The sequence below is a fragment of the Parus major genome, chromosome 9, assembly GCF_001522545.3.
Source record: "Parus major isolate Abel chromosome 9, Parus_major1.1, whole genome shotgun sequence".
Lineage (NCBI taxonomy): Eukaryota > Metazoa > Chordata > Aves > Passeriformes > Paridae > Parus > Parus major.
In genome coordinates, this window is record NC_031778.1 from 10,270,848 (window position 1) to 10,283,779 (window position 12,932).

General features: G+C 40.9%; 1 protein-coding gene across 3 annotated transcripts; it reads right to left on the reverse strand.

Annotated features, from left to right (window-relative positions):
• Window positions 1–1,004: 1,004 nt before the first annotated feature.
• Window positions 1,005–12,705, reverse strand: SLC16A14 (solute carrier family 16 member 14). 3 transcript variants are annotated; one of them, XM_015638306.3, is made up of 7 exons: window positions 12,349–12,705; window positions 10,558–10,646; window positions 8,018–8,248; window positions 7,464–7,740; window positions 6,451–6,594; window positions 4,755–5,747; window positions 1,005–3,220 (listed from the first exon to the last, which is right to left on the reverse strand). In XM_015638306.3, the coding sequence occupies exons 4-7, from the start codon at window positions 7,723–7,725 to the stop codon at window positions 3,072–3,074; spliced, it is 1,548 nt and encodes a 515-aa protein (XP_015493792.1). In that variant the 5' UTR covers window positions 7,726–7,740; window positions 8,018–8,248; window positions 10,558–10,646; window positions 12,349–12,705; the 3' UTR covers window positions 1,005–3,071. The 3 variants fall into 3 exon arrangements, with proteins under 3 accessions (XP_015493792.1, XP_015493789.1, XP_015493787.1); XM_015638303.3 differs by having other exon boundaries at window positions 7,464–7,762; window positions 8,018–8,244; window positions 12,349–12,704; XM_015638301.3 differs by having other exon boundaries at window positions 7,464–7,762; window positions 12,349–12,704.
• Between the last annotated feature and the right edge of the window lie 227 nt (window positions 12,706–12,932).

The following is a 12,932-nucleotide window of genomic DNA, read 5'->3' on the forward strand; positions in this document are numbered from 1 at the left end:
GGAGTAGAATAATCAGCAGTGAGTAAGCCAAATGATATTTTTAAGCCTCTACTTTCTCTTACAAGTAGCTGTGTGGCAGTAATGCTCTGGGAAGCTCTTGTGGAGAGCTTGAGTGACACAGCTACACCTGAAATCAAAGAGCCCCCACAAGAAGTGGGCTGGGAACCTTCACACACACAAATCTCAGCTACAGCTCCAAAGGAGGCAGAAGCCACATGCTCAGAACAAAAAAATAACTGAATAAAGGTACATGTTCCATTGAAGCAATTGCTACAAGGCATGGTTGTTTATTGGGTCAGACACATGGACTTTTCTTCTTTACTAGGGAAAACAGGCTTTTTAAGGATTGAAAAAGGAAAAACAAAATATGTCTTACCAGGAGCAACATGTAAATATCACAACGTTAAATAGGTTGGGTATCCTGAAATTGTGTTTTAATCAGCATCATAGCAGTTACTGCAATAGAACAGGTTGTGGCTACTTTGTATGTCTTCATTCTGATTTTTCTGTTTTGTATCTATGCTACACATCCACCATGGCTTATAGCAGATGTTGTGGCATTATCATTTATAGAGGCTGATTAATAAATAATTTACAATTGATTAGGTTTATGATCCAAGTATTAAAAACAGTGATTTCAGTATTTGGATACAATAGATTCATATTTGAAGAGTGTAAGGAGTTTACAATTTTTAATATGCCAACTACTAAACTTGAATTTTATAAATTGATTAAAAAACTATGAATACAGGGTTCTTGTATAATTCTGTTTCTTTATAAGCCAGTACTTTAATACTTAAATATTCACTGATTTAGATTAAGGATTTTTTGTTCTACAGCTATATACCAATATGCTGGAAACATCCAGTGATTGTTGATCTTTAGGAATAAGAAGCACTTCCATATATATTTTTCCTGTGATAATTTCATTTTAGGATAATGACAAATACAAATTTATTATGTGTCTAAAATACTATGCTAACTTAATGAATGAACAGAAAGTGTATTTTTGGGTAATGTGAGTTTATTCCCAAGATATGGCCCTGTAAGGACCTCTATAGAAAGATCTATTGCAGATATCACAAGTGAACAATATACTTTTTATTACTGTAATATGCAAATAAAGTTGCTTTTGACAAAAGACAAAGAGAAGATCTATGTATGAAGAATGCATATCTTTCAGAGAAAAAAAAAAAAGCAAATGATGAAAATAATCACTACAATATATATTTCACCAATAAAAAATAGTTCAGTTCAAATGAGCCATCAGCAGCATTCCCACCAAAAAGACATTTAACCTGTAACAAAGAACTGAAGTGAAAATTTACGTGCACATTTTCTCCAATAACAGGAGGTGATTTTAAGAAGTTACTGACTGTGTGTTCACACTGTGTGCTGCAGTTCAGTGCCACCTTAGTTGTCTTAAGTGAGTTTTAAAGGCCATACATAACTACCCTATATGATTCCACTGATGTAAATCTTAAAGTAATTCAGGGTTTCTTAAGATATTATTTTTTAACTTGGCTCATTTCAGTGATCTTTAAAAAATACTTTAAAGTATGTCCCTGCCAACAGTTGTAGAAGTGCAACACTAAGAACCTGGTGAATTGCAATATAGAACAACACACATTCAGAACTTTTTGTTAACCAACCTTGCAGCTATAAAGAAGACCAGGATATTGATTCTGTTGTGTACTGTTGATATTGTTGTGCACTGAATTGTTTCCCAATAGTTCTTCAATATAATTGAATAGTTTCAATTGCTTTCTAAGGAATTCCAGTAGCATGTAGCAATATTAAACTAAGAACCTGATTTGTCATGCAAAGAACTTTCATAAAGCTAAGAGGATGAAAACTTACAATGGTTCTTATTTGATAGGAAAATTAACATCAGACTCACCTCTCAAAGCTGAGAAAAATATGCCCCGTACCACCATACATCACCTTCTGTGTTGGTTACCAAATCCTTAATGTTAAGAAAATTTATTTGAATATTTAAAATGTTTGTTAGCTATTCCATGCTCTGCAGTATTCTAATTTTCTAGTGAATAAACTTCTCAAACATGATGAATCTTTGTCAGTTCATGCTGTACATTACAGCAACATAACTGCTCATATGTGACAGAGTTTGTGAACAATTAAATTGAATTATAACAAAATTCAGTGTGCTGTAGTAGAGTTCATTCCCCTGGAAGGAGTCAGTGGCAATGTTATTAAATTCTACAATAACTCTAATTAGGTAAAAGGACCAGAGAACTCAAACTCTTTCTGGAAACATTTTCCAGTCACAATGATATTTTCCATATGTTTCCTGTTTCTGCATTTATGGGTTTTTTACTTCAGGTGCATTTAGTGTCACAGCATTTAAAATGCAGCCTATGTATTGAGGATGGCTACTTTAGATGCAGTTGCTACTTTAAAAAAAAATCTAAAAATCATTGAAGTAGAATCACAGAATATACTGGGTTGGGAGGGACCTATTGAGTCCAACTGAATCACTTCAGAAATATAGGAGAACTTTTCTTCAGATTTGCATCACAGAAATAGTAATTTTAGTATGCTGAATTAATGGAATTATTATAGTAGCATTTCAGCAGTACTTGACTGGCCAGGCAAAAAATACAATCATTTTCTTATACTCAGTAACTAATCTTTCATCAGATTGAATACATAGTAGAAAGGACTTTCATAAATCATTCATGTCCTGACCAAATTCTCTCACAGGACTAGTAAATCAGAGTAACTGCACTGCAGTCAAGGGATTTTCACCAATTAATGGTGAAAAATTAAAAGAGAAGCAAGGGTAAGGGTTCTTAGCATTTTTCTAATATTAAAATACTAGCAGTGTGCTTTAAATCACTGTATTTGGTAGTTCTAAAGTAAAATATCTTAACTAATTTTAAAACCATATTTCAAATAATTTATAAGCATTATGGATCACATTTGCTTTCCACTTAAGTGCAGCTAAATGTGGTTGGTTCTATAAGAAAAACATCTTCAAACTGTCACAGAAGAGAAACATGAAAACAAAAAGTTCTGTAAAAAAAAACCAAAAACTTCTGGAATTTGTTCTATACTTGTGCTTCTTCTGTAGATTTTTCTCTTGACTGTTTCTTTTGAATACAAGGTTGTATAAGTAAAAATATTATTCCCACCATGTATAGCAATCCAGCTATGTAAAAAGAAAAATCATATTTTTGTGTGATGTCATAGATCCAACCTGGAAAATAAGGACAAAACATATTTGTTACAAAGCTTGACAAAAAAGTACATTTTGTAGAAAAAACAAAGCATACTTCACATTTCTTTCATGACCTTTCTGTCAAATCCACAGATGCTTCGTGGAAAAATATATTTTTTAAACAAGTTATCATAGGTCTGATTTTAAAATCGACATTTTGTAATCCCAAGCCAATTAGTTCCTCCTCCTTATCACTGTCTCTGTAAAATGCCCAATACTGGTTCAAATGCTGTGCCTTGTGCAAGCAAACACATTCCCCATAGCTGTCTCCAAGCCTCGCATACCAATAGAAGACTGTTCAAGAGATACAATCTCAATACTGCAATGACTTTCATTCCAGCCTCAATTCCTTTGCAAAAACACATTCAAGTTACTTCTTCATTAAAGAAGTTACTTATTCATTACATCGGGAGGGTTTGACAACCCAAATGAGCAAAACTGCCTCACACCATGCTGGCTGCACTGCGATGTACCCACAAGATCAGAAGCTCTCTTTACATCAGCTACCTGCTTCCAATTTGCTTTGTAACCAAAGACCAAATACAGGGACAGGTTTAGCACAGACTGGGAGGTGCTGAGGGAACGTGGCAGAGTAAAACACTGCTGCTTTCAAGGGGCACTGAGCGAGCTCTCTTCTTACTCATGTCGCTCATCCAGTGGTGGGGAGAGAAGGGGCTCTCGCTTTCCTGGGCTGCTCATGCTGCTGCTGCCTTCCCTTCAGCCTAGAGCTGCCCCTGGCTGACCATGGCCATGACTCCCAGGATTTCTCACAGCTTTCTTCTCACCACACCTCTGGAAAAGAGAGCTGGAGTCTGATATAGTACTGACAATCAGTACCCATATCTCTTCTGTACTCCCCTGCCTCTTTCTAGGAGGAAATTTCTAATGAATGTCTGTTTAAACCTAACTCTAGGGATAGCATACATACACTCTCCCTTCTGCTGGGGATGGCAGCAAAGAGGTTATGAGCAGTGCAGTCCCCATAGTTAAGTATTTCTGGCTGAAGGAAGGCAAAGCAAAGTTAGTTAAATCAACACATCAGTTTGGAGTGGGGACACCCAAACACATAGTACAGTCCTTGGGGTAATGCTGCCTACCCTGAGAACTAATCACCATTTCTTCATGTGGGTAAAGGAATGAGAATATACAGTGCATATAGTATTAAAAAACATGAAAAAATAGGTTACACCTTTCTCATTAAAAAAAAAAAAATAAAGTGTATGATAACTATTTTAAGGAAACATACCATTGTAAAGATAAATTGTAATGGATTTGGGGTTATATCCAAGAACTGTAGTTTGTAATATGAGGGCAGTGAGCTGGAATCCAGCAGATGTGACCGTAAATCTGTACACTGTAAAGCTCAATGTTATGTCCATTCTGGAGCAGCTATGATTTTGTTAACTACACATGCTCATAGCATAAGAAAAAAAGTTTAATAAAAGTTTAATAATACAAAGAGTCACACGGTCATTACACAGACATCTGTTAGTTAGCAATTTGAATTTTTTACCTGCAAAGGGTGGTCCAAACAAAGCAGATATTCCATTGGCACAAATGATGATGCCATAGGCATTTGCAAGGTGTTCAGTTCCAACTAAATCTTCTGTCACAACAGGCATTAGAGAAAAATAGCCGCTAGAAAATCCTATTAGAGCACAAACCACAGCCAGGCCAACATATGTCTGCATTAGTGGCAAGGTAAGAATGCAGGCAACCAGGGTAAAGTTAGCCATGAGGAAGACATTCCATGTGCTGATGCATGGGAGATCAGAGATGATTCCAAGGATCACTTTACCAAAAATATGAACGATAGCTATAATGGATGTCAAAGGAAATACATTGTCCTGCCTAGATAAGTTGTACTGCTTGACTATTTCTGGAAGGTGAATAAAGGGAATGACAAAGCTGCTATAGGCAAACAAAGCCCAAATGATAAAGGCCACAAATACTCTATTGGTAAACAGTGATGCAGCTCCAAAGTAGCTGGAGTACCAGAGTGCAAAGCCCTTTCTGACTGTAACTGTCAGCTGGCTCACTGTCTTAAAGAGGCGCAGTCCATACATGCTCCTTCCACTTCCAGATTTACCTCCAATTTCTATGTGCTGCACACTGACAAGCACTTCTTCATTTGCTACCTCTTCTTTATTCTCTGGTTCTTCACCAAGGACTCCATTAGATTTTATAGTCTCTGTAGAATGGGACAGAGCTTTTGCCCGATTTTCTTCACTATCACTTCTCACCACATATTTTTCACAGAGGTCTTTGGGAGAGAGTGGTCTCATAAGTGCCCCACAGACACAAAGGTTCAGGGAGACGGCCCCCTGGATGAACATGGCATTCCTCCACCCAAATTCTGTGCAGAGGTACTTCATTAAGGCAGTCATTAGGAAAGCTCCAAACCCTGTTCCTGTGGTACTGAGCCCTTGTGCAAGTGCTCTTCTCTTCTGAAAATACTGCCCTACCATGACCACAGCAGGCAGATAAACCATGCCACTTCCAATGCCTAAAAAAAAAAATAAATTAAATAAATCTGAAGTATTTGCCAACAACGTAAAAAGCAGTAAAACAGCTGAATGCCTGCCTGCCCGTGGGAAGTAGTGAATGAATTCCTTATCTTTGTTTTGCTTGTGCATTCAGCTTTTGCTTTATCTACTAAACGCTCTTTATCTCATTTTTACCTTTCTGATTCTCTCTACATCCCACTGTGGGAGAGTGAGTGAGCAGCTGTGTACAGCTTACTTGCCTACCAGCTGTAACCCACTTCACCCTTTCAAATGGGTTTTGAAGCAGTGCAGAATTGTCATAATTCAGTATTTTATTAATGTGGAGCAACTTCTGGAGAAAACATTTGCTATTCTTTCCTATGACAAGGAGAGGAGTTAGCTAGATACGAAATTCATCTTTAAATTTTACTTGTCAGAGTTTGGGTTACAGTAATTCCCCTAATTAAAAATGTCTTCTAATGTATTCACTTGGGTGAAAATGATAAAAGTAGCACCTTCACATGGCAAATTTAAACATCAACAGAAGTCACTGGGCCCAATCCACTGAGTAAATAAGTTTCCTAAAAAGATAACAGGCTGTTCAAGTGTGAAAGCAGAGCTGGAATAACTTTACCATCTACCTTCCCTATTTACTCCCTCAGATAAGCTTCAAACAAATCAAAAATAATTGAAAGAACCTTCAAACATTAGTGCAGCTCTCACCAGCTGTCACTCCAAAGGTGAGGAAGAGGTAGTGCACATTTGAGGCATAGGCACTCAGTATCCAACCCAGAGCATTCAGCATCCCTCCAAGGATGGCTGTCGTGCGACACCCACACATGCTGATGAATAAACCAGTAAATGGACCTGGTAAAAAACATGAAAGAAATTATAAATTATTTATTTCATTCCTTATGCTCTAATAATCTTTCACCTTAAGTTTCTTAATGTTTTAAATAAAATGTTTACGTATCAGGCAACTTTTGCAACTCAGTTTATTTTTCATATTACTTCTTAAAATCATGGGAAGAGAAATACAACCAACTGAATAAATACTTAGCAAATACCTGCAAGACCTATAATCAAAGTTCCTCCATGAAGAAGGGACAGTTTAAACAGAGTAATAAGCTGAAATACTTGTTCCCAGTGTTGATGCTGTGTGAGTGCAAGATTTTTTCACAAGTAACCAGAAGCTAAGCATTTTATCTGGTTTTCAGTAGAATAATTTAGGCAGTTATTAAACATAACTTTTTCAGTCTTCATTTAGGGAGTCATAGTTGTGCATGTACACATATACACAAACATTTCCTCCAGATATTGTTTTGGGTTAATCCAACTACAACTAAAAAAAATATATTTTCATTCAGCTGCCAAAATTAAATACAAGCTGTGCAATTCAACATTTTCTCCTTACAGATAGAGTGTGGAGAGGACTCCACATTCTATTTTCTCCTTACAGATAGAGTGTGGAGAGGACTCCAAGCTTCACAGATCATGTTTCCTTAATTCTAGTCAGACCTGGAAGTCACAGGCTTCCTTTCCTGCTCATGCAGTCTCCTGGACTGTCTTCCATTCCATTTTCCCTGTTATTCCCTTTTCCCATCTAGACTGTAAAATTTGTCCTGGTGACTTTAAAAGGTCAGCTTGGGACAACTATAAGGAAATACTTCAGGGATGATTGGCAAACATATTCAAAAAATCTGTACAGTTTTAAAATATGTGATGCTTGCACTTACCTACAATAAGCGTGATGCCCATGCTGAGGGAGCTAACCCACGCTGTTAAGCCACGACTCTGATTAAACTCTTCAAGCCATTCCATGTTGAGTATTCCAAGGGCCATTTGGGAACCCATGATGAGTATGTGCACAAGGAAAGAGGAAAGTACAATCATCCAAGCCCATCCTCCATCAATGTTTGGGTTAGGTTTAATTGGCTTACTTCCAACTTTTGAGTCATCTCCAAAATCATATCCAATATCCTCTCGACTAGCATACATTTTCTCCACAGTATTCTGAAGCAAATGCAGTAAATACCTAAAAAATACATACAAAATAATTAGATTTTCCAGTTAGGTTATAGGGAGCACCATAAATCACTATCATATTTCACCACCATGGTTAGTGCAGTTGTAATGAATACTGTGACTTCATTGTTCAAATGTAAAATGCTTAGAAAATTGTCCCATTAATTTATTTCTTTGTGTAGCTTGTTATCATGGCTGTCTGTGCAGGAGTATTTACAGGCTGACAGTAGGCTGCATTATTTCCATTACCATATATTTTACTTACTTTTAGGTGGCTGAGAGCCCTCACTCTTCATGGGTTGACTACAGTCACAAAAAAGACTGGTGTCTCTCTGTATATAACTTCTCTGTGTCACCTTCTGCTGTCCCGGTAAGATGATGTGCCTTTGTGTTCAAGTTCATAAAGCTTGGACTAAATAAGTGAAATCCTGAAGCAGCAGGTAAATGAAGTTACCACATCTTTTCAGAGGAAACCAGTTTGGGGATGCATTTCTTCCTTAGCAGTGGAAGCACAGAATGAAGACAGCAAAAAATAAGGAATTAAGATTCTTAATTTTCAAAATGTTTTGTTTACATAAATCACAAAGAGGCAACTGCTACTACCTCTCTGGAAAGCTTTTTATTAGAGTCAACATGACAACAGTTTGCTATTATGCTTTCAGTTTCCATAGTATTAATCCTTATAATCCTACTAAAAACAAAGAATTCTTCCAAATTAATGTCATTGCCTATCATAACCAATCTGAGTGGCAGAGTTACATGCACAGGTGTACACAGGATCAAATACGGATCAAATTAAGCCACACTAGCTTAATTTGATTACCTTGATTTATTCTATTGTTACTCTAAGTGAAGATTGCAACATAAGGTGAAAATAATTTGAAAACCACTTTTAATTGATTAACAGTCAAGGTGCAGAGTCCAATCTTCCCTCCATCTGATTTCTGCTGCAACAGATTCAAATCTTACCCAACTGTGGTGCACCACATAGGTTTCCATGGAGACTAGAAATGCAATGATACAATTTACCAGAGATGGTAATTTTTTGTCTTTTTCTCCAGAGAAATAAAAAGAAACATCATCTTCAGGACAGTGGAAAGGGAAAAAAAGTAATCAAAAATTGTTTTAAAAAGCTCATTATGTCTCCTGTGAGCCATCATTATGTGTGCCTCTGGGCTGGCTCCTCACTGTTGCAAACAGGTAGCGAACAGACAGATCCAGATTCTGTACCAACTGAAAACTTGTCTTTAAATACATGAATACATTTTGCTTCTCAAGTTATGACCTTTCCAAACTGTTTTACTTTTTTTTTCTTATTGCTAGAGAAACACACAGAGAATGCCCTGGGGCATTCCACAGTAATCTATAGCTGAAGTCAGAGCTGGCCAGCCCCAGACCCCAGTGAACACCTGTTGATACGTGCAGCCTCTCCAGCCTGGCTGCTGCCTAAGTTCCCTTTGTAGCCAAGTGCCACCTGACCCTTGCAGTGCAGGTAATCGTGTAACTAAGGGTAGCTTGAGCGTGCAGGTTCTTCCAAGAGCACACTGATCTGCCTCACACGTGAGCTGCAGCTAAAATATGTTGCACTCCTGGTAGCAAATTTTTCATAGATTAATGTTCTTAAGTGACTAAATTGTCATTAGCTCTAACTTGGCTATGGGAGGTATTGGTGACACAGCGAGGAAGAACAAGAACTGTGCACATTTAACACTTGCTGCACAGGCACATAAGCTGGGATCCATTGATGAGTTGCCAGTGGAAATGGATATTGAAATGCCTTCCAGGCTTTTCCTTTCCAAATTGGGAAACAGAGAATGGGAATAGTGCTTAGAGGTCCTTCTAGAGATCCTGCAGGGTGTTTGAGGCAGGATGGGCAGCAGGGGAACAAGTCACAGCCATTTGGTGGTGCAGACTGTTTTTTTCACCATAAAAGGACAGACTAGTCACAATTGTTGAATTATATTATTAATTAAATTAAGGAGAACAGCCTTAGTCATAATCATACTTCACCCTTCCTCTGCAAAAGGTAGGTCTTAAAGATGACATCTCAACCCTTTCCTGATAAAGTTCTTGGAGCCAGATCCTCTGTTGCTGTAGGTTACAGGACTACTTACAGAGGATTCAGCCCACTCACCAGGCAGAGAGAGACTAGGTGCAAAAAGGTGATAAACACAGTGAATAATCATGCTAATGGGAAATAATGAGACGAGGCATGAGAATGAAGGAAAATCTGTTGCACATGCTCTGCATAAGATTCATGAATATGTATGAGGGATATTACAGTGCATCTTAGATAATGGAATACAAAATTATGTAACTGAAGATTTAGAGTCAAGATTAAATGTAAAGCCTCACCTTTCTCCCCTCTACATTTGACTGGTTTTGTGCACACCTGAATCCTGATACTGGATACAAAAAATTCTTCTCTGGACAGGAAATAGGCACATCTTTTACATATTTTAAAATATGTGAAGAAAAATTATTGATATTGAGCTGCAAAGTTATGACACTTCTCTTTGCAGTCTTGCTGACAGAACTGGCTTAGATGGAGTAGATGCAAGTTAACATCATGCTTGTATCAACCCCCACAGATCTTCAGAAAATGCATATATTTGCCATTTGAACCAAATTCTTGCTAATTGTTACTTTCATACTACTAACTTTTCACTAAGGTCACAAGTTCAGAGTGAACACATTCGGAAGCCTCTCAGTCTCTGGATAAAGCAAGGATTGGATGCCTGGATCCCCTTCCCAGGACTGACTGATCATCCCATGGTCTGTTGCACTCAGGAGAAAAGCACTTACCTGCCTTCAACCTTCTTCCCACACAGCATTGCCAAGAACAGGCTCATGAAAGGCAGAAGAGCAAATTAACTCTTTGCAATTGGGAAATCCTAGAGAAAATGAAAATGACAGCAGCTGATTTGTAAAGCCAGCCAGTTTCCCCAACAAGCAAGACAGGGAAGACCCACTTACAGTAACAGTGTTTGTATACAGCTCCTCAGAAGGAATTTCTGAGGAAATATTTAAAGGAAGGAGAACCTGGATTCTTATTTGGTCACCTGGAAAAGGACGAGATAATTTTTTCTCCCCAGAAAAGCCTTTTAGACTATTTGCGCACAAAGCATGCAGAGCTCTGAGAAAAATGGCCCAAGCGTTAGTGCCTGCAAAGATGCTGAGCATTTTTGAAAACCTGACTCATGATCTATTTTAGGGACAAATGCAGGTGCTGTAATAAGACTTAAGTTAGCAGCAAAACACCCAAGTTCCATGTACCATCAGTGGAGCTATGGCTCTCTAGCTTGTAGTTCAACTAGATCACTGAAGAACATCTGCTTTGCTATAAAAAGTCCATATGATGAATAATTTACATCTCTTTGGTCAACTTCTTCCAGCTTTTGACTGTGTCAGTGTTAAAAATTATAGAATAAAATTGTACTTTAAAGGCAGTTCCAATTGATAACTCATAAATGCATTATAACTAGTAGTGAGTTTTACTTTGTAATATTCCTAGTAAAACTGCCACATGTAATTATTTGGTTGCTGAAGGCATATAGAGGAAACATTGCTAAAAACATGGTTTATTTTGGTTGTCATGTTTCCACAGTCTGACTTCACCTTGCTAACACGCCGAGCACTTCAGCTGTCAGCAACTTCACGGAGATGTGGACACCGGCCACCCCTGCCAGTCAGAGACCCAGTGCATAAAAATGCTTGCTCAGAAAGGAGCACAAGATCAGGGAAATTAAATGCTTAAAAGGCTAAACTAATTACCAGGATCACAAGTTTGCATAAGGTCGGCTGCAGTTCCGTTTCCAGACCGGGGATGATGCCCTGCTGCCCCTCCCTGAGGGATGTTTCCCAGGCCCTGCTCAGGCGGCATCCCCGGAGACCCCTCTGTGCCCCGCCGTGACCCCCGCGGGGTGCCCCGTCCCCGGGGACGGCGGAACCGCCTCAGGTAGCGGACAGTTTTCTCCCTTTCGTACCAAGGGAACGGGCAGCTTTCATCAGGCGTGCACCTCAATTTTGTACAGCCTGTTTCGGGGGCAGCCCGAAGGCAGGGGATGTACTTTTTTCTCCCAAGGGAACAGCTTTGGGAGCTTCATACGCGACGCCTTCCCCGCACTCGAGTTCGGTTCACCTACGCGAAGCAGAGCTGGGGCGGGGACGGCCGCCACCGCCCGTGCCGCAGAGCTGCCCCGGGCAGAGCTCACAGCGGCTGTCGGGCACCCCGGGGCCGGGGCCGGGGCCGGGGTCGGGGCCCGTCCCGCGGGGGCTGCGGCGGGGCCGGGCGGAGGGGGCGGCGTTCGGGAGGCGGCGCGGCCGCGGCACCGCCCGCCCGCCGAGCACAAAGGATGACCGCGAGTTACCCCGCTGCGGCAGCCGCGCTCCCGGCCCGCCGCGCCTTCGAGGGGCCGCCGCCCCCGGCCCCGGGATCCCCGCGCTGGGACAGCCCGGGACAGCCCAGCCCAGCCCCGCACAGCCCAGCCCAGCGCGCCTCTGCCGCAGGCGGCGCGGCCGCTCCGCGTTTCCCACCCGCTCCGGTGCTGGTGCCGCTGCCGTGTGGTGGCTCCCGGCTCCTCCCGAGGTACTCACAGCGTCGAGCTCATCCAGCGCCGCCGTCCCTGCGCGCCTCGGCGCCGAGCCCCGCTGTCAGCCCAACCCGCAGCGCTGCTCCGCGTCCCGGGACCCCGGGGGCTGCTGCGGGCTCCGGTGTCCACCTGCGCCCGGCTCCGCTCAGCGCCCGCCCCAGCTCAGCCTCGCCCCTGCTCGCCGCCCTGGGGCTTATTTTCCATAGGAGTGCGGCACCGGTCTGGGGCCGCCTGCCCCCCAGGCAGCTCGTCCTCTGCACCGCCTTGTCTCCATTCTCTGCAATTTCAAATCTCCACGCTCTTTCATTCCTGCGATACCGGCTAATTCTGGTTTGGCGGAGCAGATTTGCAATCCTCTCACATGCACACTCTTGTGGCTGAATGAAGTTTATTGCTGCACAGGTTATGGCCGGAAATTTACATCCCAGAGAACTGGAGGATTTGATCCAATAAAATCAGCCAGAATCGAGATTTTAACGGCCGTCGAATATGTTTATTTCAGAGTGGCTGGTTGAATTTATGTATCCTAACCACCCTGACAGTGCAGCTTGGGAAGTTTCGCTGTATGGTACCTTATTTGCACAATAA

Coding starts and splice junctions, on each gene's coding strand:
- SLC16A14 (XM_015638306.3), bottom strand. CDS start 7,725: ATGTATGCTAGTCGAGAGGATATTGGATATGATTTTGGAGATGACTCA. Junction 6,595..7,463: donor GGGCATCACGCTTATTGTAG/GTAAGTGCAAGC, acceptor GTTTTTTACCAG/GTCCATTTACTGGTTTATTC. Junction 3,221..4,754: donor GTTTGGACCACCCTTTGCAG/GTAAAAAATTCA, acceptor CTTATTTTCCAG/GTTGGATCTATGACATCACA.